Raw genomic sequence first — 24,640 nt, 5'->3', positions numbered from 1 at the left:
TTGAGGGAGAGTCATGGCTAGCATTCTACTTATTGTTTTGTTACATTTATTGTTTGGCAGGGTCTTCAGCAGCAAAAGCTATGAAAGACTTTATCTGAATATTCTAGAAAGCCTGTAATTCTCCTCCATTAACTCTTTTACTACAATTGTGCTTGTTGCCCTGTCTTACTGAATATACTAAATATATATGTAGCATATACTTAGCATTATTCCTTATCTGAGTAACATCCAGGCAATCCTAAAGCAGTTCTCAATAAAGATTCCCAGTTGCAGAGCAGCATTTGTGATTTTATCATGTAAATAGTTGTGTTGTCAAAGACCTCAGTTGGAAACACAGTCCCTTATACCGGGCTCTACATACATGGAATGTCTACATACATGGAATATTTGGTTAATGGGAAGGAAAAGGAACGTGAGAGTCTTGTAACCAAAACCTTAGACTTAGGGAAATGGTTACTTGCTAGCGTTTTGTTCCCCTGTGGTACATATCCGTTCATTTTCTGATAGTATGGGCACAAGACTATGTTGCTGCAGAGTATGAATATAAATCTGCAATTTCACTTGTTCTTCAGTAGCTGCTAGACATTGCTACTGTCTGATAAGCACAAAGCAGCTTATTCACTACTGAAATAATAAGTTTATTTAGAGTTTAATCTGAACTAACAGTGAATCTTGGTTAATTTACATTGCCACATGTAATGCACAGCTCCTAAGCTAGACCAACGTGTTGGCTTGTTTGTCTGTTCTTTTGTTTGTTACCGTTCCCAAAATGGTTGGATGTCTGCAGCCTTTTCAGCATGAGGCAAATGGAGGTTAGCTAAACAAACCAAGGCCACGTATTGCAGTTTCTCTTGCTGTTCGGTGTTTTGTTAGTGTTGGAATGATACCAGTCAGACTAATCAGATAATCTGTAGCTGATTTTTTTTTCAGAGGTGTAGGATTAGAATTCTAAGCAAGCTTTGTTGCTTTTTTTTTTTCCTCACAGAGTTTGTTTTACATTCCACACTATTCAAAATAGCTTTGAATTAAACCTTTTCGTGCTAGTGAGCAGACTGTTGAATATCATGGGAAAATTAGGATTGCTGGTTTTAGAAGTGCTTGAGGGGTTTGGAAAGCTCAGTCAATTAGAGAAGTAGGTGAAGAGATGGATTAGACCATCTAAGCAACAAGATGATACCTTAAAGTGAACTTATCAGAAGGATGTGTAACAGCTGTCTAAGCTAGTATGGTGGGACTGTAGCATATTTCTTATATTGCTCTAAGTACTGGCAGAAAACCTGAAACGTTTAGTGAAAAACAAGCTAATGAGTTTTTATTGACTTTCAACTCTCAGTTCTTTTGAGTTTAAGGTTCTTTGTTTCTTTGTTTATTTCTTTTTTTTTTTTTTGTATTACAATCTCTATGCAAGTTAGCTATTTTAATAACGTTTACGTTTTTAATGGAGAAACTGGTGGGTTTCCTACCTTGAAGTCCATTGCTGAGAAAATGCATTGTTTTTCAGGCACAACGCTTATGCAAACGATGTGGTCAGGCCTGGAGAGCGGCAACTTTGGAAGGATGGAAATTGTATCACGATCCTAACAGAAATGGAGGTATCTGCTTCCAAATGCACTTGAGATGTATAAAAATACGGAAGAGGGCTTTCTCTTAATGTCTGTCTCTAGCAAAAAGAAATTGTTTTTTCTTTACATCTTCAGGGCCTTTCTTATATCTAAAATGTTTTTACCATGTCTGTTGAACCTACATAAAAACTAATCTGCAATCATTTTAGTTGAAGGTTTGAGCACACTGAATCCACTTAACACGGTAAAGTCATTTTATTTTTTGAAAAGAAAGCATAATGGCTAGGAAACAGATGTCTAGGAATTCCATACAGATCTTTTCCACTACCATATAATGTTTCATTATCTATTTTCTCAACATCTGACTTCTGCCTTCTAGCAAAGGTGTCATTGCTTACAGACTGAAAAAAAAAAATAGATTCAGAAAGATACAGCAGGACTTGAGTTCAGCAAATGTAAATGAAGGAAAAAGATACGCTTTTATAATATTTGGACACAAAAGGATTTAAGAACATGTCTTGTATGCTAGGCACAGCTGGGACTGGGAGGCATACTGTTTTCCTACTTTTTGAATCCTGATATTCCACTGTTTTTATCTGCACAACTCACTGGTGTCCTAGCCCTGTTTTGAGTGTTATCCACCTAGTCTGCAGTCATGTATTGTTTTTTTTTTCCATGATGTACTCTCATGCAGAGGCCTGCAGAATAGCAGCATTTATTAGATGCTTATACTCCTAAAAAATATTTGCTCCTTAACTCTGTGTTTTCTAAATGTAAATAGATATGCTGCAGTCAAAACAACAATTTTTTGCAAGGCTAAATAGCAGGTAAATGCTTAAAATACTGTAATTTTTAGTTGTGCATTTACCAGGCTTCCCAGAAAAGCTACCCCGCAGCCCAGTCAAAAGGATTGAGAAGCTTTGGGAAGAGTTTCAAAGGGACAGGATTAGGGATTGGGATAGGGTTAATAACAGAAAATAGGTTTTACCTTGTCACTGTTTTCTCTTTATTTTTTTAATAGTATATTTGTTTAATTATCCTTTGCATATAGGAAGAGAGCTGGAGCCCGTTGAAGGGAATCCATACAGGTGCATTTGGAAAATAAGTTGTTGGCGTATGGCTGAAGAGGTAAGTTGATGTTAATTTGCTTGATATTAAAGATGAATTTCTTCAAACTCGATAACATGATTTTAAGTAATCCTACCGTTTGTGTTTGCTGCTTCTAGGATTTGCAAGGATTTTTTAACTTTTCTAAGAGGACTCCTGAAATAATATAGTTATGTCTTACAGTGCAAAATCTACATAATTATCATCAATTTTTAAGGCTTAGGAAATGTCTTTTTTTATTTGGTTGAAAGTGAAAATGCTCACACTGACTTTGATTTTCATCTTGACTCGGTTGATTGGGAAAGGAAAAAACATTGCTGTCTTTCCAGATACATGCAAATTTTTCAGATAAGTTACAATGTTTTGCTACAGAAGGGGAAGTCACTTGCTATTTTTATTTTGGCCCCTGATATGTCCTGGGATTTTCCAATTTCTTTTTGTTTGTTTGTTGTTTTTTTGGAAGCAAGTGGAACATTTCTTTTTGTTTGTTTGTTGTTTTTTTGGAAGCAAGTGGAACATTTTGTAATGGATTAATCACTAATAAAATGTAAAGTGATCAGGAAACATCCATGCTTTTTAACTCAAAGTTATGTTTTCAACTGCTTATTTTAGGAGCAGTTTAATAGATATGAGAGAGCAATCTATGCAGCACTCAGTGGAAACCTCAAACAGGTATGTCAAGCCTCCTAGTGAATGGTGTTTGATAGTTGTGCATTACGGTTCTTATATGTGACAGTAACATCATCAGACATGCTGCAATTAGCGCTTAATGTGCTTTCAATAATCTAGTAAATACGAGAATGACACACAGTTCTGCTTTAGTCAATGTGATCTCTAGGATATTCATGCCTTAGCTAATACACTTGATAGACTTCTGTTAGTATCATTCATGCTAGCTAGCAGTACAATCCGTTCTAATTCCATTGTATTATTTCTTTTTAATTTTAGTATTACTTAAGAGCTTATATAGTCATTTTTCTGCTCATGCACAGTACTGTGATTTGTCAGTGCTTTAAGTTGCAAGCATTAGACAAGTTGGCATATCCACAGGTTATTTTGTAACCAAATTTCACAATCAGTAGTTTTTATTTTTCTGTATGATACTTTTTTATCTTTATGTAATTCTCCCTTTTATTAGTTTTAATTCTCCAGGTACTGTTGTGCTCTCCTAAGTAGAGATTTTTCTTTTAAAGAACAATGGGGAAGTAGCACTCAATATTATAAAGGTTTACTTGCTGTTACATTAATCAGTGATAATCCCCTACTTGAGGAGATTGACACCCCCTCCCCCATCTTAGAATGATGTATTAGGAAAAAAAAAAACTCCGAAAATAAAGGGAGGGGTGACAGTGAATGTTTTCTGATTTTAGTCATTGAAGTTTAAAAATCGGTTCTTTGGCAGAAGAAGGCATCATAAAACAATACAGATGTATGGAGCAAGAAGTGTTCACCTTCTTGTGGCAGAGGAAAGACACACTTAATGAAATTAGTTGTTTTCAGTAATTTCAGTAATTTTAAAATCTCTGTAAGATAGAAATGCTTCATGAAGTGTGTTGTTGTCTCTGGAACTTGTCCCAAGGTTTCTCTGCTGAAAGAGCATAGTAAGATTCAGAGAAGAACTGAATATAAAGTTATTCTCCAAAGGCAGTTATTAATCTATCTATAATAGTATTATCTGGGCTGTCCTGCTCGGTTATCTCTCAAACTGAGATTTATCAAATGTCATGTTACCAATTTTAGAGGTGTAGTGAGAATTAATATATTTATATTTGTGTGTGTGTGTGTTACTTATATACATTATTATGTATATATAATTTCTGTGTGTATCTGTATCCTCTTAGTTTCTGAATAAAGTAACATAGTTCAAAGACTTCCAAGGTGTCACTGATGCAAAGACCTTCCTCCCGCCCTTCACTTTTCATTATTCCATGGTGACTTGTGCAACCATAACATAAACCAGTACGGCAAAGTGATCCTGTTGACAAATGACCCGGTAGAGAAGTGGAGTTCAGTTTTCATCTGTACTGGTTATCTGAGCTGTTACACAAGAGAGGGAATGGTGTCAGAGCGGTGTCACCTGTGAAAGGAGGAAATAGGAGTATTTATTTTGACAACCTTTGATTTAAAATAGTCAAGGAAGTAGAGCATTACTTAGTGAAAGGGTTTTTTTTATTGTAAATTGTCCTTCATTACTGTATCCTGCACTAATGAAGGAATGGTTGCTGCTCGAGATGGTCTTCAGTTTGCTTTGACAGAACAAATTCTGACCCTAAATTACAGTCGCTATGTTTGGATTCTGATGGTTCTCAATCTCTCATAACTTTTACTCTTTTGTTTTGTTTATATGCATAGCTTCTTCCAGTTTGTGATACCTGGGAAGATACTGTCTGGGCATATTTCAGGGTCATGGTAGATACTCTTGTGGAGCAAGAAATCCGAACGTCAGTAGTAGCTACAGAGGAGACGGAAGAGCTCCCTAGAGAGTATTTAGAAACCAAGTAAGTTTTAAGTAACAAATACTTTCCTACACTCAACAAAAGATCCTGCGTGATCCTTTTGCAATACTCAAGCTAATGTTTGTGTTTTTTTTTGCCTTTTTTCTCCTACTTTGAAGTTGGACTTCAGAAAAAGTTTTTGAAGAACTTCAAGCAACAGACAAAAAGGTATATATTAATTACAGTTTCTGCTCATTGTTTACTATTTTTAATTACTCACTAGGTTGTACTTATACTCCACCATTTAATGAAATGTTCAGATATGTACAGTGGCTGGTTTGTTATAGGTTTATATCTTTGTACTGTGTACTTCTTCAATTCAGATAGTGTTGTTTTTTTTTGCCACCTTTTAATGATGAAAAAGATGCAGGTTTTGTCTTGTCCTGTGTCTGCTAAGCTAACTAGATTTGCTAAAGAAACAGGGTACTAGCAAGTGCTGTAAGGCATGCAAAGCAGACAAAGTAAATCACCTACTTAACACTTCGACAGAATGTGCAAGGATTGATTTCATGCAGTTTTCTTTGTAGGAGGCTTGACTGCATGTTTCAGAACAGGTCTTTGAAAATTAAGAAGCGTATTTGCATAAGCAGACTGTTTCTTCTTTACACTTAGGGTATTTATTTAATTTGAGATAGAATATATAACTTACCTGTTAATTTTGTAAATATTAAATTGAAAGTAGATTTGATGAAATCGATTCAAGGGAATCAAATCCGTTCCATTGGTGGAACAGACATAGTATTCATCATATTGCTAAGACAAAGGCATGCTGAAGGACAGCTTACAGGTTGATTGGGTTAGCCAGATACACCCAGCTGCCATAGCCTGTTAGTGCTATTCTCACCACACAGCAATTTCACAGGTGCAGTTGAATTGTATGTCATGTATTAGTTCCTCTACAGAAAAAAAAGTCTTTTCCTTAAATAAGTTTCACAGGCCTTTTCTTTACATCTTTATACAAAATGTTGCTTGTTCTATGGCTTTGTAGAATCTACTCTCTGTAACATTGCTATTTATTCTCCTCTTCAAAGCAAAAAGCCCTTGGTCTTGAATTTCTTCCGTTACATGAAAGTATGAACTTCACAGATCTATATTCTGGTTCTGTATCTTTCAGTTTGTCAATATTCTTGTAATTTGACATAGAGATAACAGGTATATTTTCTTTTGCTTTTTATGCAGAATACCCTTTGAAATAGAATAGCTTTTTTCCCTAAGGAACCCTTGCTTTATTTATAACTTTGCTTTCTTTATATATTGTGCTATAAGATTTTATTCACAGTTTGAACTTTCCTTTTTCTTCCCTAGAGGGTTATAGAGGAGAACCAAGAACACTACCATGTGATTCAGAAATTCATTATACTGGGAGATGTGGATGGTGAGCTTTTCTCTAAGTGATTTTTAAATGTCAACTGACTACATTATTTCTAGTGACCTTTCCAGAATCTTTATATGCGAATGGAATGTAGAAACACACAGTAGGCAAACTCCACCTAAAAGCTAAGCTGCTTCTTTAATCAAGAACTATAGAGACTTTCTGCAGTTTGACACACAAAATAGTTTTCAAAGAAGACATGAAATCATGTAAATGTGTCAGAATGTATGTGCGAATTAGTGCTGCAACTTTTTCTGAGAAATGACGAAGTTCAAGCAGATATTTAAGCCAAACAGCTGAATATTTACCAAACTGTTGCTGTTCTGTTTTATTGCACTTCTGAGGCTAAATTATGTTTGTTGAGTAGATGCAGAGCTTTTGAAATATTTCTTAGGCATTTTCCCAGGATATGACTAATAACAGACATTTCCTGGGTGGCTACAGGTTTAATGGAAGAATTCAGCAAATGGCTTTCTAAAGAGAGAAGTGTGCTGCCAGGGCACCTCCTTCGTTTCATGACACATCTTATTCTGTTTTTCCGCACTTTGGGCCTGCAGACTAAGGTGGGTGATTTGTTCTCATAGCAATATCTACTCTTTGTATTAAAAATGTGTGTATGTTAATACATAAACTTAGTGCAACAATGGTACCACCAGGCTGAGGAGGAGCTGCATGCTTGTAGTGTATTTGTTGATCTTGGAACCAAAGCACAACAATCAAAATTTAAAAAGGGTATCAAAACAATCAAAATTTTAAAAGAATAAAATTTAAAAAGAGCGCTTTTCCCCTGCAATTCAGCTTGAAAATATTTTTGAGGATGGTGGGTTCTATTTATAAGCCTTTTGTTGAGAAGGGCCTGACTCAAAATTCAAGGTTAGGCTAATTAATAACAGCCACGATGCTATTAATATAACCTGATTTTAAGTACTGATCTTGGAATTGTATATTTTGCTGGGAGCTTGTAAATGCTGTTTTGCTTGAGGTAATTGGCTCCTTTTGCTTCTAGCCAAAACGGTTCCGTATTTTCTGTAAATACATAGTGAGTATAGCTTACTAGCTACCTAATCACTTTATGTTAAAAATGCAGATGCAGCTATGTGATCCAATTACTCTTTTCTGAGACAATCACAAATAATTAGAAGTACTCCTTTTCTACTACTTTAAAATTTAGAAGTGCTTGTATAAGTTTCTGAATATAACCTATTTCAGCAAAATACAAATGTGTGTTTTCCTTTGCTGATTTAAACCCAGCTTTGAGTTTTTTTTTCATGTTTGTAATCATTGCTTCATTCCCCTGATGAAGTTGATTTTGAAGTTAGTTATCATTTAGGAGAACGTGTGTGTCTTTAAAAAAAAAAAAAAAAAGCATATATACATGTATACATATAAATGAATTTTATAAATATACATATACTAGCCAGAATCAAAATTTGATAGACTAGGTCTTTAAGCACAATGCAGTATAACTAATTCTTAGCATGTTTAATAGAGAGAACAAAATAGATGCAACTTCCTATGTGAATTCCACTGTGGGATGATGACCAGTTGTCAGTTACTTCCAGTAAATTCACCTTCTCCAAAATTTTAGAGGAAGGGTACTCATTCATCTCAGTAGACCTCAGAAGTAAGAGAAGGTTGTGCAGGCTTTTATGATATTCCTTAATTGGTGTTTTGAGTACAATTTATATAGGTATGTGCTTATGTACTTTTAGTTTTCTTGCTGGTAGAGGAAAACTTAGCAAAATCTCCTCAAGTACTGTTCATATCAAAGTGCAGAGACAAAAAAAAATAAAGCAAGCTTGTTTTTATATTGCTTTATATTACTTAGAGATGATAATGTGAATTTGACAAAAAGCAGTTTGCGTGCTTTCAGCATTTCCCAGCTCATGGACTGAATATGGCTGATTACAGAAGATGTCACTGCCAGTAATGTCTTTAAGGAATATGAAAGTGATTTATGAACTAATAGCACTGGAGTCAGCACTAATAAGATACATACCAATTAAACATCTTAAGATGGGCTGGCACTTCGCTTTATTTGAACAATTACAACTTCTATATTGTGGCATCTGACAATCCAATGACTTTAGATTTTTCAGTTGACTGGTTTCTGTAAAAGAGATACAGATCTTGTGGGCTGAACAGGAATTCTAAATACACTTCAGCAGATGCTTCTTTTAATTTTTAAAACCTTTGACAAGGGGTATCACTAACTGCTTTTACCTGTGTACACAAGGCTGCATAGACACAAGATAACCAACTCAAACTAAAATGATAGTTCTTCAGTAACAAACACTTGACTCTTAGCTAAAACAGTCTCAGTTGTTCAGGCTGTATTTGGAATTATTTAGTATAGACTATAATAAATGAGCCAGGTGATAAGTAGTCTCCCTCCATCAACCCCATGTATAGGAACATCAGAATTTTCTGTCGTATAGCAGAGCATATAGCACATTCCAATAGTCACCTCTTTTCATGATACTGGATTTATTAAGTAATAATAAAAAACAATCTAGTAAACTGGGAAGATTAGAAAAACAAACAAAAAAAAGTAACTTTCCAGTTAGACCCAGAACTGTATTAACTAGTTGCTGAAAAATAAATTCCTTGAAGCTAAATCTTTGAATCAGTAGATACATTAGCTATTTTTAATCACACTGTAAGAGAAACAGTTCTTCCAGCTGAGCTTGTAGGAAAGTGTAAGTTACTGAAGCATGGATAAGCAAATAACCTTGTGTTCATGTTACAGTAGTTGTCTGTAAAGTATATTCTCTATCTTTTTTTTTTTTTTGGCAACATTATCTCATTTGATTTAATACAAATTGAATTTATATTTGTTTGCAATAAGGAGGAAGTGTCTGTTGAAGTCCTGAAGACCTACATTCAGGTAAGCTTTCAAGAATATATTTTGTTTTCTCTGACAGTTTAGACAAAAAGGAAGAAAAAGGACTAAAGGTTACAGGATGGAAGCAGCTATGAGGCAGTTCATACTCTCTGAATACATACAAGAAGCTTGCTGAGTATGCAGTGTTTCTGTCAGCAACACTTGAAATAGATGTAGCTTGTTGACCTTTGCTTAGAAGCTGAGAAATAAATGGAATTTTCCAATGAAAATAAACAATCAGCCATCTGTGTTACACATCAATTAATGTGCATTACTTAAGTGTTTACACAGAGGAATATAACTTTTTTTTAATACATACTTTTTATTCTGCAGCGGCTGATATCTGAGAAGCACACGGATTTAATAGCATTTTATGTTAGCTACTTGCCCCCAGAGCTATCTGTTTCTCAGTATGCTCTGTTCCTAGAAGATGTTACAGAAAGTGATCAACGCCACCACTGTCTTGAATTAGCAAGAGAAGCAGGTGAGATATGCTGATACTCTAATTATAGTTTTATATAATGGGTTATGCTGTCTTTCAGCAGATCTTAATGCAAGACCTGGCTATGAAGATGATGTTTTCTTCCTGTCTCTCTTCATTTTTCAACTAAATAAAATCAGCTTACCAATCACTTCTTCAAGTATTTAAATTAGGTCTTCTAACTGTAACCTGGAATTGCAGTTCTTTTTGTAAAGTAAACTAAATAGCACTTCTGTTTGCGGATCACGTCCAAACACAACAGGAACTGTGTGCCCACTTCCTGTCTCAAATACACGCTCTGAAGTTTGACAAATGATCTATATGCAGTCCAGGACGGACTGATGTTTGGGGTTTTCTGTTATCTCAGATATACCTACAATAAATTATCTATATCAAAAGCCTGTAATTTAGGGTGGCAATGTGAGTATAACTAGACTGATTACTAGTAGTAAGAAGTAAGATCTACAGACAGAGTCTGAGATTCATTCAGTGGCAAGTTTGAATTTCTGATCACTGTTGCACAATACTTTTAACCTAGGTCTGGATGTTGCAGCGATAACAAAAACCGTTGTTGAAAACATCCGCAAGAAGGATGCTGGTGAATTCAGTCACCATGATCATATGTTAGACACAGGCACGACAGAGGTGAGTAACTTTTTTGGGCAGATACTCCGGTTTCCGGAAAATTACAGAGTCCTTTACCATATATAATCTAAATTTCTCTTTAAACAATGATGGAAATTGTCTCGAAAAAGGCTGTGAGGAAAACAAGCTTACCATACAGTCAAGTGAGGAGGTGAATTGGATGAATTCTTAACTTTGTTTCTACATCTCCTTGATCTGGGCTGTGATGTGTGTCATTCAGCAGCCAGCTTGTATGAGAGCAGTAATTGAAGATAAAGCCAGTGAAATAACTGTGACAAAATATCTTGTAGCTGAAGAGCAGGGTATTATCCTAGCTTCTGAGAATTATGAGGATTGACACTTTGGAGCTCAGGTGCACCTCATTACATGTTCCAGTAATATATTCTAGCTACTACACACATAGCCTTACTGACAGGTTTTTTGTCATTACTGATTCAGCTGGATCCAGTCCAGTGCTTTAGTGCCCACGAGGCAGTTAATAGCTAGCCTTCTTTCTGCAGAGTATCCTTTAGAAAGCAAGCGATAGTTTGCAAACTTGTAGCAATGTTTTGCCCTTTCCTAAAAAGTTTACTCTTGCATCCTGCCTGAGCTAAAATGGGAAGCTTACCTAAGGCAACAGCTGGAAAACTCCGGTTGCAGGCTGATTGAACCCCTCAAGTTTATAGCAAGGGTTCCATAAACCATGTTTATGCAGAGCGTTCATATAAAGTTTGAGGAAGGTGCAAGGTAATCCATAAAAACTCTTGAGAGTTGTTGCTCATCCGTTGGTCTGAAAGTCTTGGCAATACTTGGAAATGGATTTTGGCTGAATCTCGACTGCAGAGCTTGTTTTGTAAGCTTTTCATACAAAACATATGAATAAAGTGATTCTCACTAGTTAAAATGCTGTCCAAAGATCTCTAGAAACTTGCGTGTTTTGTTGACCTGATTCATTGTATTTAACACCATCTGTATGCTTGAAATGTTGGTGAATCTAACTAATATGTTGGCTTTTACAGGTGGATCGGCTGAAAATAGATGTAATTGACTGGCTCGTATTTGATCCTGCACAGAGGGCAGAAGCACTTAAGCAAAGCAATGCAATCATGAGGAAGTTCTTGGGTAATACACTTCACAAATACTATAGGCTTTTTGTTCTCTATAGGCTTTTTTTTAGTTCTCATTGACTATTGGGATTACATTTTATGTAACTTTGAATCTAGTCTGCTAAAAAGCATGGGCAATATAGTAGAGAGAGCACAGTCTGATCCATCTTTTTTACTTTTAATGAACAATTGTGGTACAGTTTGTCTTTTTATACAAATAAAGTATGGTAAGTACAACATTGTTGACACTCAGTTTGCATTCTTGTAGCATCCAAGAAACATGAAGCTGCAAAAGATGTGTTTGTGAAGATTCCCCAAGACTCTATAGCAGAAATATATAACCAATGGGAAGAACAGGGAATGGAGACTTCACTTCCAGCTGAAGATGACAATGCCATAAGAGAACATTTGTGTATTCGGGCATATTTGGTGAGTTTCAAATATAGTTCCAACCGTACTCAAGTTATTACTTAAAAATAAGGGTGGCTTTGCCTCGGTGGTGAGATTTTAAACTTTGTCCATTTGATTTGATTTCTGATTCCTGGCTGCACTATAGCTGAAAGTTTACAAAATGGTGAGGTCCTTTCTATACTTGTTATAAAGTAAATTTTGGCTTTTGGTGCATTTAATGCCATTCTTAAAAATGAGTGAAAAATGTCCCTTGTTCCCAATGCAATCCAGGAAGCCCATGAAACCTTCAATGAATGGTTTAAACACATGAACTCAGCTCCGCAGAAGCCTTCTTTGGTGCCACAAGCAAGTTTTACTGAAAAAGTGGCCCATGAACATAAAGAGAAAAAGTATGAGGTAGGTAAAATTTCCAGTTATTTACTATTAATATTTATATTCTTGCATAGGAGGCAGTCTTAGTTTAACCAAACAGAAGTCTGCTAACTCATCTTGCGTAAGAACTCTATTATAAAACACCTTGTTTCTGTGCTGAAAAGGGGAAGTATAAAACAGAAGAATAGTAAGGCAGCTGCACAATAAATTCTCAGGCTTCTTTCTTATGTGACAGCTGTACTTATAATACCATATGGTAAATATTCATTATATGTGTCAGCGTTATAAATACACCTGACTACTTGATTTTGCTATTAACCGTTCCCCAGAAGTGGAGGATGAAGGCTGTTTTGTGTTTTATTTGTCACATTTTCATTTCTGAAAGATGCTGCTGTGTTTTGGTGGGTTTTTTTCTTTCTTTTTTTCAGAAGTTCTTTTTGGATATCTGTCCAGTATGAGTATGCTATATTCAGTTTATTCAAGTATTGTTTTTATAAGTGTGACAGAATAAATTATTTAAAGCTAGCTTCTTCTAGTGGTTTGACTGTTCCTGAACAACTTTTTGATACTCTGTACAGGGAATGAAGTGGTGATGGCAGTTAGCAGCAGGCTGTTTTAGCCATTGGCTGAAGATTGTAGTTTGAATTAGAGCTGTGCTAGCTGCTATATGCAAGGTGAAGGTTCTGTGTTAAAATAGCCTCGGAAATTATCCTGTCTCACAGCAGATTATTTTTTCTTTCTTTGCCAGGTGGACTACGGTATTTGGAAAGGTCTCTTGGATGCTCTTACAGCTGATGTGAAAGAGAAAATGTACAACGTGTTGCTGTTTGTTGATGGAGGATGGATGGTTGATGTTAGAGAGGTAAAATAAACTTTTATATCATGGCATAAACCACAAACGCTGGATCGTACCCAGCTGTACCTTTGTCATCTTTAGCTTGACGTCCTTGTGTTTACTCAGCAGTAATTCTCTCCGGCCTTGCTGTGACCGGTTTCAGATTGCTTCCCCTTCGCTCACTTTATAGATCAGATCTGGCAGTCCAGTCTAGGCTGGTTAGCCCAGTTTTTTGCCTCTGACACTGCTAGTTGCATGATTGTGTGGAGTTGGCCTTTAAAGGTAAATATTCATAATACTCATTCATGTTTTGCTATGCTAAGGATGCTGAGGACGACCCTGAACGAACACATCAGATGATTTTGCTGCGCAAGCTGTGTCTGCCGATGATGTGCTTTTTACTGCACACGGTGTTACACAGTACTGGACAGTATCAGGAGTGCCTGAGATTGGCTGACATGGTCGCTTCTGAGCGACACAAGCTTTATACGGTGAGTTACTGAGCTCTAGACAGCTTGGCTTCCAATTAAAACTTCTGTGGGTTGACTGTGGGAAAAGCTTCTATTCAGAAAGGAAGATACCATATGGTACTGAACATCCTCAGTTTCTTCATCTCTTCCCGTTCGCTGCAGTAGTAAAGGCTTTCTTTGTGTGCTGACTGAAAGCAATCTAGGAATTAAATTTGAAATTCATCATCACTGAAGATGATAACTCAGTTTTTCTGAGTAGTGCAGTTACTAATTTTTGGATGAGGGCTATTGAAGTAAGTTGAGCTGTAAAACTGTAACTGATTTTTTTCTATTACATTTCAGAACATTTTATAAGCATGTTTCATTTTGGAGTACTTGATTTACCTAACCTCTCCCTCCAAGACCTTGAAAAACAATCCCTCCAAAATATATCACCAAAAAAGGCACAATGTCCCTTGCTCCCTCCCCCCCCAAAAAAGAAACCTTATGAGAACCATCAACACTAAGAAAAATACTGTGATGCATTTACATGGATTGGCTTAATACAATGTGCAGCAATAACAGGAACACTAAACTGGGCTGCTTCCCAATAATTTTTGTAGTAGTCATAAGACAGAATTGTCTTGATGTTACTTGCAGGTTTTGAATACTGCCGCTAGCTTCCAGTCCCTTAATAAAGGCCATTCTGAAATGTCTGTTTTGGACACTGTCCTAAATGAAGAATAAATGAAAACATTGTGTAACTCAGTCAACCACCATTTATTTTGATATCAGTGCAATTCGTTGTACAGAAATATAACTCAATTGAGTATTTTTTATTTTTAGGTGTTTTCAAAAGAAGAACTCAAAAAACTTCTACAGAAACTGAGGGAATCTTCTCTGATGCTTCTGGACCAGGACCTCGATCCACTGGGCTATGAAATTCAGTCATAGATTTTTGTGTAGGTACTTGCAAAGACTTCTGAACATGAAGTTTAGACACATCGATTACAAGAACAACACAACCACGCCTCAGTGAAGCTGTTCTGATCTTTGCTTAAAGAAAAACAACAGCTCAGCTTTAAGTTATGAACGTGACAAAGCCTGACCAACGTGAGAGGATATTTGTTACATGCCCTCTTTTGTATTTTTTTCTAATAAAAATGGTTTTCAAACATGGTGTTCATTCTAATTTAAACTGTCTGTGTATGGGGAGAGCGTGAACCTCCACTTCAGTGCACTGCTGAGGCATTCCCTCTAGAGCAGAAGCATTATTCAGCAGCAGGAGAATGTGCAAAGGGTGGGTGAAAAAGGGATGAGGAGGCATAGAGTCATTAGGGTTGGAAAAGCCCTCCAGGATCATATGGTCCAACCATCACCCTAATAGCAATGTCACCCACTGAACCGTGTCCCCAAGCACCACGTCCAATTCTCCTTGAGCACCCCCAGGGACGGTGACCCCACCACCTCCCTGGGCAGCCCGTCCCAGCGCCTGACCGCCCTTCCCGAGCAGCACTGCCTCCTCATTCCCACCCTGAGCCTCCCCTGGGGCACCCTGAGGCCACCCCCTCTATTCCCACCCCTATTTCCCTGCGAGCAGAGCCCGACCCCAGCCCCCCCACCTTCCTTTGAGGCAGCAGTGAGGCCTCCCCTGACCCCCCTCTCCCCCCCCAGCTCCCCCAGCCGCTCCTCACCGGGTTTTTACAGCGGGGGAAGGCGCCGGGAGCCGGGCGGCGGCTGCCGGGCCCCGTCCCCGTCCCCCGGTGCGGGCGGTGCCGCCGGAAGGCGCGGGGCCACGTGGCGCGGGGGCGGGCACGGCAGCGGCGGCGGCGGCCGGGGCGGGGCGGGGCGGGGGCGCTGCTGCCGCTGCCGATCGCGGTGCCCCCGGTGCCGGTGTCCCCGGTCCCGGTGCCGGTGTCCCCGGTCCCCGGTGGCGGCCCCGCCGAGCGCCATGGGCTGGGTGCCGGCTCAGGGCCGGCTGGCGGCGGGGCTGCTGGTGAACCTGTCCGCCTCCATCTGCATCGTGTTCCTGAACAAGTGGCTGTACGTGCGCCTGGGCTTCCCCAACCTCAGCCTCACCCTGGTGCACTTCGCCATCACCTGGCTCGGCCTCTACCTCTGCCAGGCGCTCGGCGCCTTCGCCCCCAAGAGCCTGCGGCCCGCCCAGGTGCTGCCCCTGGCCCTCAGCTTCTGCGGCTTCGTCGTCTTCACCAACCTCTCCCTGCAGAGCAACACCATCGGCACCTACCAGCTGGCCAAGGCCATGACCACGCCGGTCATCGTGGCCATCCAGAGCCTGGCCTACGGCAAGACCTTCCCGCTGCGCATCAAGCTCACGCTGGTGAGGGGCCGCGGGGGGATTTGGGGAGGTTTGGGGAGGTTTCGGGGGGCTTCGGGGCGGCTCCGTCACCGGGTGCCTCTCGCCCGCAGGTGCCCATCACGCTGGGCGTCTTCCTCAACTCCTACTACGATGTCAAGTTCAACGCCCTCGGCATGGTGTTCGCCACGCTGGGCGTCCTGGTCACCTCGCTCTACCAAGTGGTGGGTAACAGCTTGGGGTGGGGACAGGGGGTGAAGGTGGTCACCAAAATGCCTTTGGTGTTCTGAGTACCTCGCATCTGGGCCCTTCCCAAATGGGCAAGATTTATTATGGGGGGAAAAATTGGTGTGTCTGAGGGTTGCCTTAGCCCTTCATGCTGTAGCGCTGGGCTAAAAGCCTGCAATCAGCACCTTGTCTGCCGTGACCCTAAAAGATTCCCAAATTAGAGTCCCCTGTCACGTTGACACAAAAGCCATCGTCACGTTGAACTCTAATTTGTTCATGGCAGATGCTCTGTGCCTCCAAAAGCAGCAAGGCTCTGCAACCTGTAGCACGCAAGATGAGAGATAATGGTCTGCTGTCCTGTTTGGGGGCAGAAGGGGAGAGACGGGGCGTACTAACCTCAGCTGGCTGTGCACTGGAGAAATGATAGCAGCTGAGTGAAATTATTCTGTAATTTTTCCAAAAAAAAAAATTAGCCAAATTGTATTATATGCACTGGAATCTGTGTTAGCAGTGAACATGACACGGAAGGAGCAAAAGTCGCTACATTTGGTAGTCAGTTTTATTTTTTAACATAGCTCTGGAAATATTTCTGACGATAAACTGCAGAATTTTTGTCTGTGGAAGTAAACGGACGGCTTTGAAAAGCAGCATAAGCTGCACTGCAATCAGTGAGGATTAGAAGTGATGCACACAACATCAGAAGCACAGCATATAAAGAAGGGGGGTGAAAGGCGCTCCCTGCAGCTGCTTGCTGTTTTGGTGGAGGTGCTCAGCTCCATCCTAGAGAGGGTCTTGAATTTGCCTTGACTAGAAGGGAGCTGGCGTTTCCTTCCCAGCTCTGCTACTTTTTTTGTTCCTCCTCGAGTATAATACCTTGCTGCCAGGGAGGAAGGAAGGAAAAGGAAGGTTTAGGTGCTAGGCATTTAGCTGATGGGGGTTTCGCTGCCTTCTCTTTCCTCCTCCCGTGGCTGCGTTCCAGTGCTTGTGTGCTTACAAAAGCCAACACCTGGCCCTCTGGACAGGGAACAGTAGGCAGCAATGCTCACCAGTTCAGTTTTACCCTAATATTGTCTGCATGGCACGCCCTGCGTATTAGTACATGGTTTGGGGTTGCTTTCCTCCTGTTTAACAGCTTTCTCTCTTGGTTTTAGTGGGTAGGAGCGAAGCAGCATGAGTTGCAGGTAAACTCTATGCAGCTGCTGTACTATCAGGCACCAATGTCCTCGGCTATGTTGTTGTTCATCATACCCTTCTTCGAGCCAGTCTTTGGAGAAGGGGGGATATTTGGGCCCTGGACACTTTCTGCTGTGGTAAGATTTTCATTGACTCTTTTTTTCCTTAAATAAGCCATCGTTGCTGATGTATTTAAATTTGATATTTGCTGCTAAGATCCGTTTCTTTGTGAAACAAACAGATTTTTGTACAACAGTCATTAACTATAATGAGATGAGAGGGGCATGTGGAAAGAGGGAAAAAAAAACAAAACTTGTGTCTGCCCCGCTTCCTCTTAGAGGAGTTTGTCTGTCAGTTGATTTACCTCCTTATTCTTGTTTCTGTTTAGAAGGCACCTGAACCACAGGAAAATCTGACAAAATCCAGAAGCTTCCCCTAGGGTATTAAATTAGGAATATGTAAGTGCCCTGGTTCCAGCTCTTACTGTCCACTCAGAAAAGAGATAAGCATGCTCACTTCTGCCACTCTCAACTCCTCTTCTGTGGAAGGTTGCCAGCGTTGGTTGCTCTCTAGAAAGGCCAGTTTGCTTTCAGCAAGAAGGCTGCAATTTCTCTTGAGCCTTTTGATGTCCTTGGTGACACCAGAAGAAAGCCAGTGGTGTTTTCTCACCACTGCTGATCACACCACTCCATGACGGGTGGAAGTAGTGCTGGAGTTTATGAATGGAACAGCAAGTATTCGGAATAGTAAAATTGGATAATTTTCTTTGTTGACCATCTCTCGAAGGTGATGAATGTAACTTCTGTGCGTATGAGTAGCCAGGTTTTCCAAATCACTCATAGCTGTTCACTGAGAGTAAAGGAGAAAAGGCGTGCGGTGCCATCAGTCTGCATTTATGGGCATCATACCCTGAGCTACTCATACGCATCACCGGTGTCTGCACTGACTTGAAATTGTTTCTATTTTTGTTCTCAATATGTCTTTCCTGCCTGATATTTTGCATTTGCAAGTAAAGGAGCCTAACTAAATAACCTGGAATGTCTGTGGCTGGTCAGAAGTGTGCTGGGGTGCTGACTGTGTCTGTTAATCCACAGATAATGGTCCTGCTGTCGGGTGTAATAGCCTTCATGGTCAACTTGTCCATCTACTGGATCATTGGAAATACATCACCTGTCACGTATCCTTTGTAATGTTCAGTTATTTCTCCTGTTCCCAGATAAATTATGTTAGCGTTTATTTGGCTGGGTCTGCTGTGGGAAAACTGCTTTGTAACCTGCCTGATTTTTTTTTTACATGATGAAGCTGGGAAAGCACGGGCATGTTTTAGTGCCTTTTACTTCTTTGGTCATGGCTTGTAAAGATCACCACTGTTAACTCCCTGACGTGACCTTCATGCCTACAAGGATTATTTAACCTGAGTTTGGCTACCTCGAGGAGGAACTGGTGTGTCAACGCGTTTGGTAGGACGGGTGGAAAGCTGTACGTGGAGGTTAACTCTTCCCATGGCTGCAGAGATGCTAGGGAGTTGTGCGAGATGAAGTCAATGCGATGCACCTTTACGTGCCTTGGATGTAATCGATGACGTTCCCGAGTGTTTCTGTTAACAGCAAACATCAATATTATTTTGTTGCAATCCTTAACAGCTGCCTAGATATAACATGTTCGGCCATTTCAAGTTCTGCATCACCCTCCTGGGAGGCTGCCTCTTGTTTAAGGACCCGCTGTCTGTTAACCAAGGCCTTGGGATCCTGTGCACGCTGCTGGGCATTTTAGCCTACACGCACTTCAAGCTGAGCGAGCAGGAAAGCAATAAGAGCAAATTGGCTCAGCGCCCATGAAGCTTTGGTTTTCTGGAGACTGGGAGTATTGGGAAGGAGAACAAATATTTCAGTACACGTTGGTTCCAGAATGCACGAAATTGCCTCATCCGTTTTGAGCCATGGTTTTAGTTGAACTGCTGGGACGGTCGCTCTGTAACCAGGACAAACTGATTGAATTATGTGACGTGCCAGGGTTTGCCCAGCGCGGTCTGACCTATCACTTTTAATTTAAATGGTCACTTAAAAAGACGTGGCACACTTCAAATTGCTGTGGAAATTTTACGAAAGTAATTATGTTTTTTTGCATACCAAACGAAATCGCGATGGCTGCTGGACTGAGAGAGAAGGAGAGAAGTCCTCTTGCCTTTGTGACCGTGCCAGTATTTATGGTTGTGAGGAAACTCGGAGGCACTTTAATGCAGACGTGCTGGTGTGTAGTGACGCTTCCTCCTTTTTGTCTGGTGGATGATGACGAGGGCAAGCACCTTGTTTTGTTGTTTTAGGCAGGGCTGCCAAACTCATTCCTGTTTCTTACATCCTTTCTTCCGTGTGCTTGACTTGAACACACTGACGAGTTTCAGCTAAAGAAATGAGAGAAAATTACTGGAGGAGGAAGACATTGGAAAACGGTGAAGCCTTGGGCCAAGCTGTAGAAAAGCAGGAAAACGGTTCTGAGCTGTCCATCTTAAATTTTGCTTCTGCTCTGTCAGGACGTTAACAAATTCATCGGGGATTTCAGAAAACGTGTTGCTGCTTCGTGATTTTCCCTGTGCCAAAACCCAGGCTGGACACGAGATCTTGTACGTACTCGCGAGCCTAATCAAATCTCAGATTTTACGGTAATAATCGCCAAATATTTTGCAGCCCGTGCTAAAAACATTCCCAGAGGAATCTCTGGGAAGGTCCCAGCCTGCAGCGGGAGTGAGGGCTGCGCGGTTCCCTGCTGCCCGCAGCCCACCTCCTGCCCCAGGAGCCTTGGGCAGCATCCGTGCATCTCTCTGGTTTCGGGGATCACCGCCAGGTGCCCGGGCAGCGCCAGCAAGGCAGCGCTCACCCACCAGAGAGGCCCCAAAAACGTGTCCAAGGGACTGAGGAGAGCGCGAGGTGGGACCTACTTCTGCTCTAATTCGGGAGCGCTTTGAAAATTACTTCATGCCGGTAGCGAGCACTGATTTTTGACAGCATGGGAGGAAGGAGAAGTTGAGCACTGTTCTATTTTAAAAAGGGAAGGAGAAATAAAAGCTCTCGGTAAGTCTGGTGGAAGCATATGCTCGCTAGATTCGCGAGGTTCGAATCGATCTGCGGCATCTTGCTCCTTACGCTCTGGAGTTTATTTTGCCTTCATCTACCTCTAGCAGATTTAAGGAGGGGAATTACGTGAACAGAAACAGGTGTTCGAGTTGTGCAGCCATCAAGAGAAATATTTAATTCCTCTGAGCTAAGTCTTCACGTAAGAACCAACGTAGACCTGACGCTCATAAGTTATTTATTCTGTTACAGCATTCGTGGCTTAAGAAACAGTAACTTTGTGCAACCTCAGCTGAGGCTGTAATACTCCATAACATTTCAGAGTCAGAAATACCCCAGTAACTTCACGTCTTTACCGACTGTGTCCTAGCCATTGTACTGGTCCAAGGGTAGTTTTTAATGCATTTTTGTAATTCTATAATTAGTTTAAAAATCCAGCCTGGACTGCTGAAGGATGTGTTCAGACAGGACAGGCTCTGGATGCACATCCTTCAGTAGGTACACTACGAAAGCCATTTGCATTAATTTGTGCTGTGCACAAGTTCTCCTAAAACACAGACCACAGAGACTCTGACGGGTAGCGAACAGTGAGTTTGAAGCCTCAATGACGACAGTATTTGGGATGGGACTGGAGTGTGGCAAAACGAACAAAACAGATGCCTGAAAATACAAAAGGCGCTGCAGGGAGGGGAGCAGATCTGCAGGAGAAAGGCAATAGCACGGTGTGAAGCAAAACGCTGTAAATACAGCCCGTTTCTGGAACGTCCAAGTCTCGAAGGTCAATTAGGTGGCGTGATTTTTTTTTGCATATGTTCAAGAGCTCTCCTTTGAGATTCACTGGTTGTACCTAACAAATAAAGTATCTTGAACTTTTTCTTTGTCGTGTGGTTCAAAGTGTTGAATTCGGGAGGCTCTTTATGTGTGTTGGTTCTTTGGATACCGTACGTGGGGTGGGAATAAAGGTTTAACCTCTGGCCTGAGAGCTGCTTGTTGAGGGGGAGAACAGCTCTCATCTCTTTTCATCTCCTGCTCGAATTGCCTGCACCTGAAGGGTATAGGTGTGCGTAAGACAAGCTGGTGCCACTTGGGTTTTGGTCTGTAATTTTTGGAGCTGGCACGTTTCAGGGCTGAGCTCGTGAGGGATGCAGGAGGCTGCGTGCCTGCCCTCCCTGACACACAGACCCACCTGGAGGTGTGCATGTGCCTGCACGCTCAGAAGCTGCCTGGCTGCCTTTATTCACCCCCTGCTCAACCTCCCCCAAAACTTAGGCACCAGCCAACCCCTTCCCTTACAGACCAGCTTATGGAGAGTTTGTGGGAATGAATCTTGTGGTAGGTTGTAAAACAGTAAAAAGGAAGGAAAGGGTGAAAGGGACTTTCAGGTTGAACCATTGTACTGCAAGTGCTGTGATAATATGCTTAGCCCAACTCTTGAATCCTGAGGTAAGTGCAGAGTTTTAGAAAAATCACTGATGCTTACCCAGGGGCAGAGTTGCTTGCTCTGCTTTTTGCTGCATCGCTTTAATATGTGTTCGTGCCATTTATATGTATTCAGTTCAGTTTGGGCTTCCATGAAAGAGAAATCAGAGTCTCAACATCTTTAACAACGTGTACGAACCATGGTATTTACTGTCTGTTTCTGTTTTGACTTCATATTTTATGTATGACTGAGCTGTAGTAACAAGTTGGACTTTGGTCCTTTTCTGCTCTCAAGTGCTTTGCTGCCTGTGTTAGCTTGTTTTTTACTTTACAAAGTTCCCATTGCTGTAGTTGCAGGGTAAAAGCTAGCACAGATACGAGGGTGGCATTTAAAAATCAGAGCAGATCCAGATGGTTCTGTGAAAAACATGAGTCACTGATGGCAGAGTTATCCTAGCTAACCCCGTCCCTGCAAGTACTCTGTAATGCATCCACCAGGTTTTCTCATTTTCCCCAGAGGACGGGAAGCTGCCTTCGCTCACACACAGACTCTGGGCTCAGAGCTCTGTGTCACCCCCACCTTTGGTAACTCAGCATTTTTTTGACGGATTTTGTGTCTGGTTTTGTGTAAGCTCTTGCAGGCTCCGGGAGGCAGCGCACCAGAGGAGTTTTCCTGTTGACGGGCGAGCGGCTGCGCTCTCGGGTGTGAGGTCGGAGGAGAAAGCTGTGCTTCTGCTCAGCGTATGAAAAGGGGGCTTGTCCTCCAGGAAGCCTACCTTCAGGACAGAGCGTCAATTCAGCAGCAGTATATCCTCCTCTGTCTCCCGTCAGGAAATGAACGCCCAGCAGCGGCTGAAGCAACCTTTAACTAGTGTGGGCTGCCCCTGGATTTCCTTAAACTTTTTTGGAAGTATTATCCACTCAATGCAGGTTAAGTATTAAGGTAAACGTTCATTTTGATAGTGTTCTACATAGTAGGAACTTCAGAAGAGCGTTTCATAACATTTGGGCGTACAGCTAAGGTCTGACCCATGTCCGCTTTGTCACATCTTCAATACCTATCAAAAGGCAATGATGGATTTCTTAACTGGCTGTGTGTATTTGTCCAGTTGGGCTGTTGAGAAGAGACAGTGCTGTGCTACCAAACACTGACGTGCTGTTAGTGTACAGAGCAGCGATTTAGAAACATCCAGTGGCATATTGCTGCAGGTCAGGGAGGGAGAAGGCTCACTGATAGGTGAGAGCTTTTCATCTTCTTGGGTTTTGACAGCAACCAAGAGGCTTTAAGGGAATTCAGAGAGCAGGCGTGACTGTCCCTCAATTTACCTTTCATATTAAGATTTTTCTCCCAAGAAGTTTGTTCTGCTCCCAGTTACACAGCTGGTATCTTACCTAGCTTTTAAAGAAGCATATTTGGGGTTACAGACCTGCGGTGTTTGTTTAGGTTGTGTTTTATGTTTTTTTTTTTGTTTGTTTGTTTTTTTCTCCTAAAATTTTATCATAGCCATTCATAACCCAGCTTCCCTGATCGATGAGAAACAAACGTGAGGAATGCTGAATACATGAAAGGTAGACTGGATAGGTGGTGAAGACGTGCTGTGTTTCACAGAACATCACTCTCCTAACTGTGGAGATGCATCCCTTTCGTTTTGTTCCCCGAGCATTGTCATGTAGATGCCCAGAAGCACCACGATCTGTTGCATACAAATCCTCTTCCTGCTGGTGCTCTCTCTGGTAGCTGCTCAGCCTCCCATTTGACAGCTCAGTTGCTGCAGAGATGATTAGGATGACATTAGGATGTCAGCTGCCGAAGGTTAAGAACATGACATGAAAAACCATCCTCATAAGCTGATACAATCTTGGGTAACGAGAAATTTGTTCTAAAACACAGACATCTTACCAAAAAGACCCCTGGGGAGAGGTGTGGGTTTCTCTCCGGACAAATGTAACAAAGTGCAGGAGTTGAATTGTGTGAGTTCTTGCTGTGCTGCGGTAGCTGACAAATTTAGTTTCAAGCATTCTTTAGTAATACTCAGACATAAATGCCATGCAAAAAAAAAAATGAATAGCTGGATTCAGGCAGTATAAAATCTTTGCCAGCCCCATCCCACAGCGATGGGTAACCTCCCCGAGAGAAGGGAGCTGCTGTTCCTCCTCCCGTTCGCTCAGCAATGCTCAGAAGCTGCCCTGTGTGTTCAGCCCTAGCAGCTGCTGGAGTGGAAACCCCTCACCTCTCCCTGAGCTGCAGTAAAAAGTAACACAAACGCCATCAGCTTGTGCTGCAGTGCCCGGGCAGCCCTGCTGCAGTGCCAGCCCAGCCCGAAGCAGCCTGTGCTACAACAGGAACTGATGAAAGGGGAAAGGCCGGCCCGTCTCGTTGCCTTGGCTGAAAACAATTACTCATCTCTTCAAAATTTAGTCTTCGTTACTTCCCTGTAGGAGGTCTGTCAGAAAGCTCCCTTTCCTGTTTCACTCTGCCCTTTCTGTATCATGTGTGAAGATGCAAAGTTTTAGGGAATTTGGCAGTCGAGAATTGTATTCACCGCTCGCGTAAATGCACTGACCTCACGTGCAGCCTGTCAGAAAAGCCCAGGATTATTTTTAGTCCTGTGTATGGCTGTGTCACATCCAGGAAGTACGGGGAGGAGGAGATCTCTGCTCGAAGCACAGCAGGAGAGTGTAATTTTTCATGACCTTTTTGTGTGTGTATTTACCTCCTTGCGAAGCGTAGGCTGAG

The 24,640-nt window shown here is 41.3% G+C and overlaps 2 protein-coding genes and 1 long non-coding RNA gene across 4 annotated transcripts in view; 2 read left to right on the top strand and 1 right to left on the bottom strand.

Moving 5' to 3' along the window:
• Positions 1-14,873, top strand: part of NUP107 (nucleoporin 107) — a 28,622-nt gene extending 13,749 nt beyond the window's left edge. Inside the window, exons 13-28 of the mRNA XM_068669258.1 lie at positions 1,502-1,592; positions 2,614-2,690; positions 3,282-3,341; positions 5,022-5,167; positions 5,284-5,332; positions 6,470-6,539; positions 6,981-7,099; positions 9,385-9,423; positions 9,754-9,904; positions 10,440-10,546; positions 11,545-11,647; positions 11,900-12,060; positions 12,313-12,438; positions 13,163-13,276; positions 13,573-13,740; positions 14,545-14,873. Of these exons, the coding sequence (XP_068525359.1) occupies positions 1,502-1,592; positions 2,614-2,690; positions 3,282-3,341; positions 5,022-5,167; positions 5,284-5,332; positions 6,470-6,539; positions 6,981-7,099; positions 9,385-9,423; positions 9,754-9,904; positions 10,440-10,546; positions 11,545-11,647; positions 11,900-12,060; positions 12,313-12,438; positions 13,163-13,276; positions 13,573-13,740; positions 14,545-14,652 (1,689 nt within the window). The 3' untranslated portion in view covers positions 14,653-14,873. The remainder of the gene's footprint in view (positions 1-1,501; positions 1,593-2,613; positions 2,691-3,281; positions 3,342-5,021; positions 5,168-5,283; positions 5,333-6,469; positions 6,540-6,980; positions 7,100-9,384; positions 9,424-9,753; positions 9,905-10,439; positions 10,547-11,544; positions 11,648-11,899; positions 12,061-12,312; positions 12,439-13,162; positions 13,277-13,572; positions 13,741-14,544) is intronic.
• Positions 12,632-15,496, bottom strand: LOC137849536 (uncharacterized). The gene is made up of 2 exons (XR_011091932.1): positions 15,393-15,496; positions 12,632-13,918 (listed from the first exon to the last, which is right to left on the bottom strand). It is a non-coding gene; the product is annotated as an uncharacterized lncRNA (long non-coding RNA).
• Positions 15,497-15,644: 148 nt separating this feature from the next.
• On the top strand, positions 15,645-19,483 carry SLC35E3 (solute carrier family 35 member E3). 2 transcript variants are annotated; one of them, XR_011091931.1, is made up of 6 exons: positions 15,645-16,039; positions 16,129-16,239; positions 17,395-17,553; positions 17,805-17,874; positions 18,511-18,593; positions 19,068-19,120. XR_011091931.1 is itself a non-coding variant. In XM_068669260.1 (5 exons), the coding sequence occupies exons 1-5, from the start codon at positions 15,650-15,652 to the stop codon at positions 19,252-19,254; spliced, it is 930 nt and encodes a 309-aa protein (XP_068525361.1). In that variant the 5' UTR covers positions 15,645-15,649; the 3' UTR covers positions 19,255-19,483. The 2 variants fall into 2 exon arrangements, 1 of the variants encoding a protein (XP_068525361.1); XM_068669260.1 differs by lacking the exon at positions 17,805-17,874 and having other exon boundaries at positions 19,068-19,483.
• The last annotated feature ends 5,157 nt before the right edge of the window (positions 19,484-24,640 follow it).

This window comes from Anas acuta, chromosome 1 (assembly GCF_963932015.1).
Source record: "Anas acuta chromosome 1, bAnaAcu1.1, whole genome shotgun sequence".
NCBI lineage: Eukaryota > Metazoa > Chordata > Aves > Anseriformes > Anatidae > Anas > Anas acuta.
Note: the sequence above shows the minus strand (reverse complement) of the source record. Positions and strands in the feature narration are given on the sequence as shown.

Excerpts from the sequence above, each read along its gene's own strand:
- SLC35E3 (XM_068669260.1), top strand. The coding sequence starts at position 15,650 with ATGGGCTGGGTGCCGGCTCAGGGCCGGCTGGCGGCGGGGCTGCTGGTG. Across the intron at positions 16,240-17,394 it reads TCACCTCGCTCTACCAAGTG|TGGGTAGGAGCGAAGCAGCA; the intron begins GTGGGTAACAGC and ends TCTTGGTTTTAG. Across the intron at positions 17,554-18,510 it reads CCTGGACACTTTCTGCTGTG|ATAATGGTCCTGCTGTCGGG; the intron begins GTAAGATTTTCA and ends GTTAATCCACAG.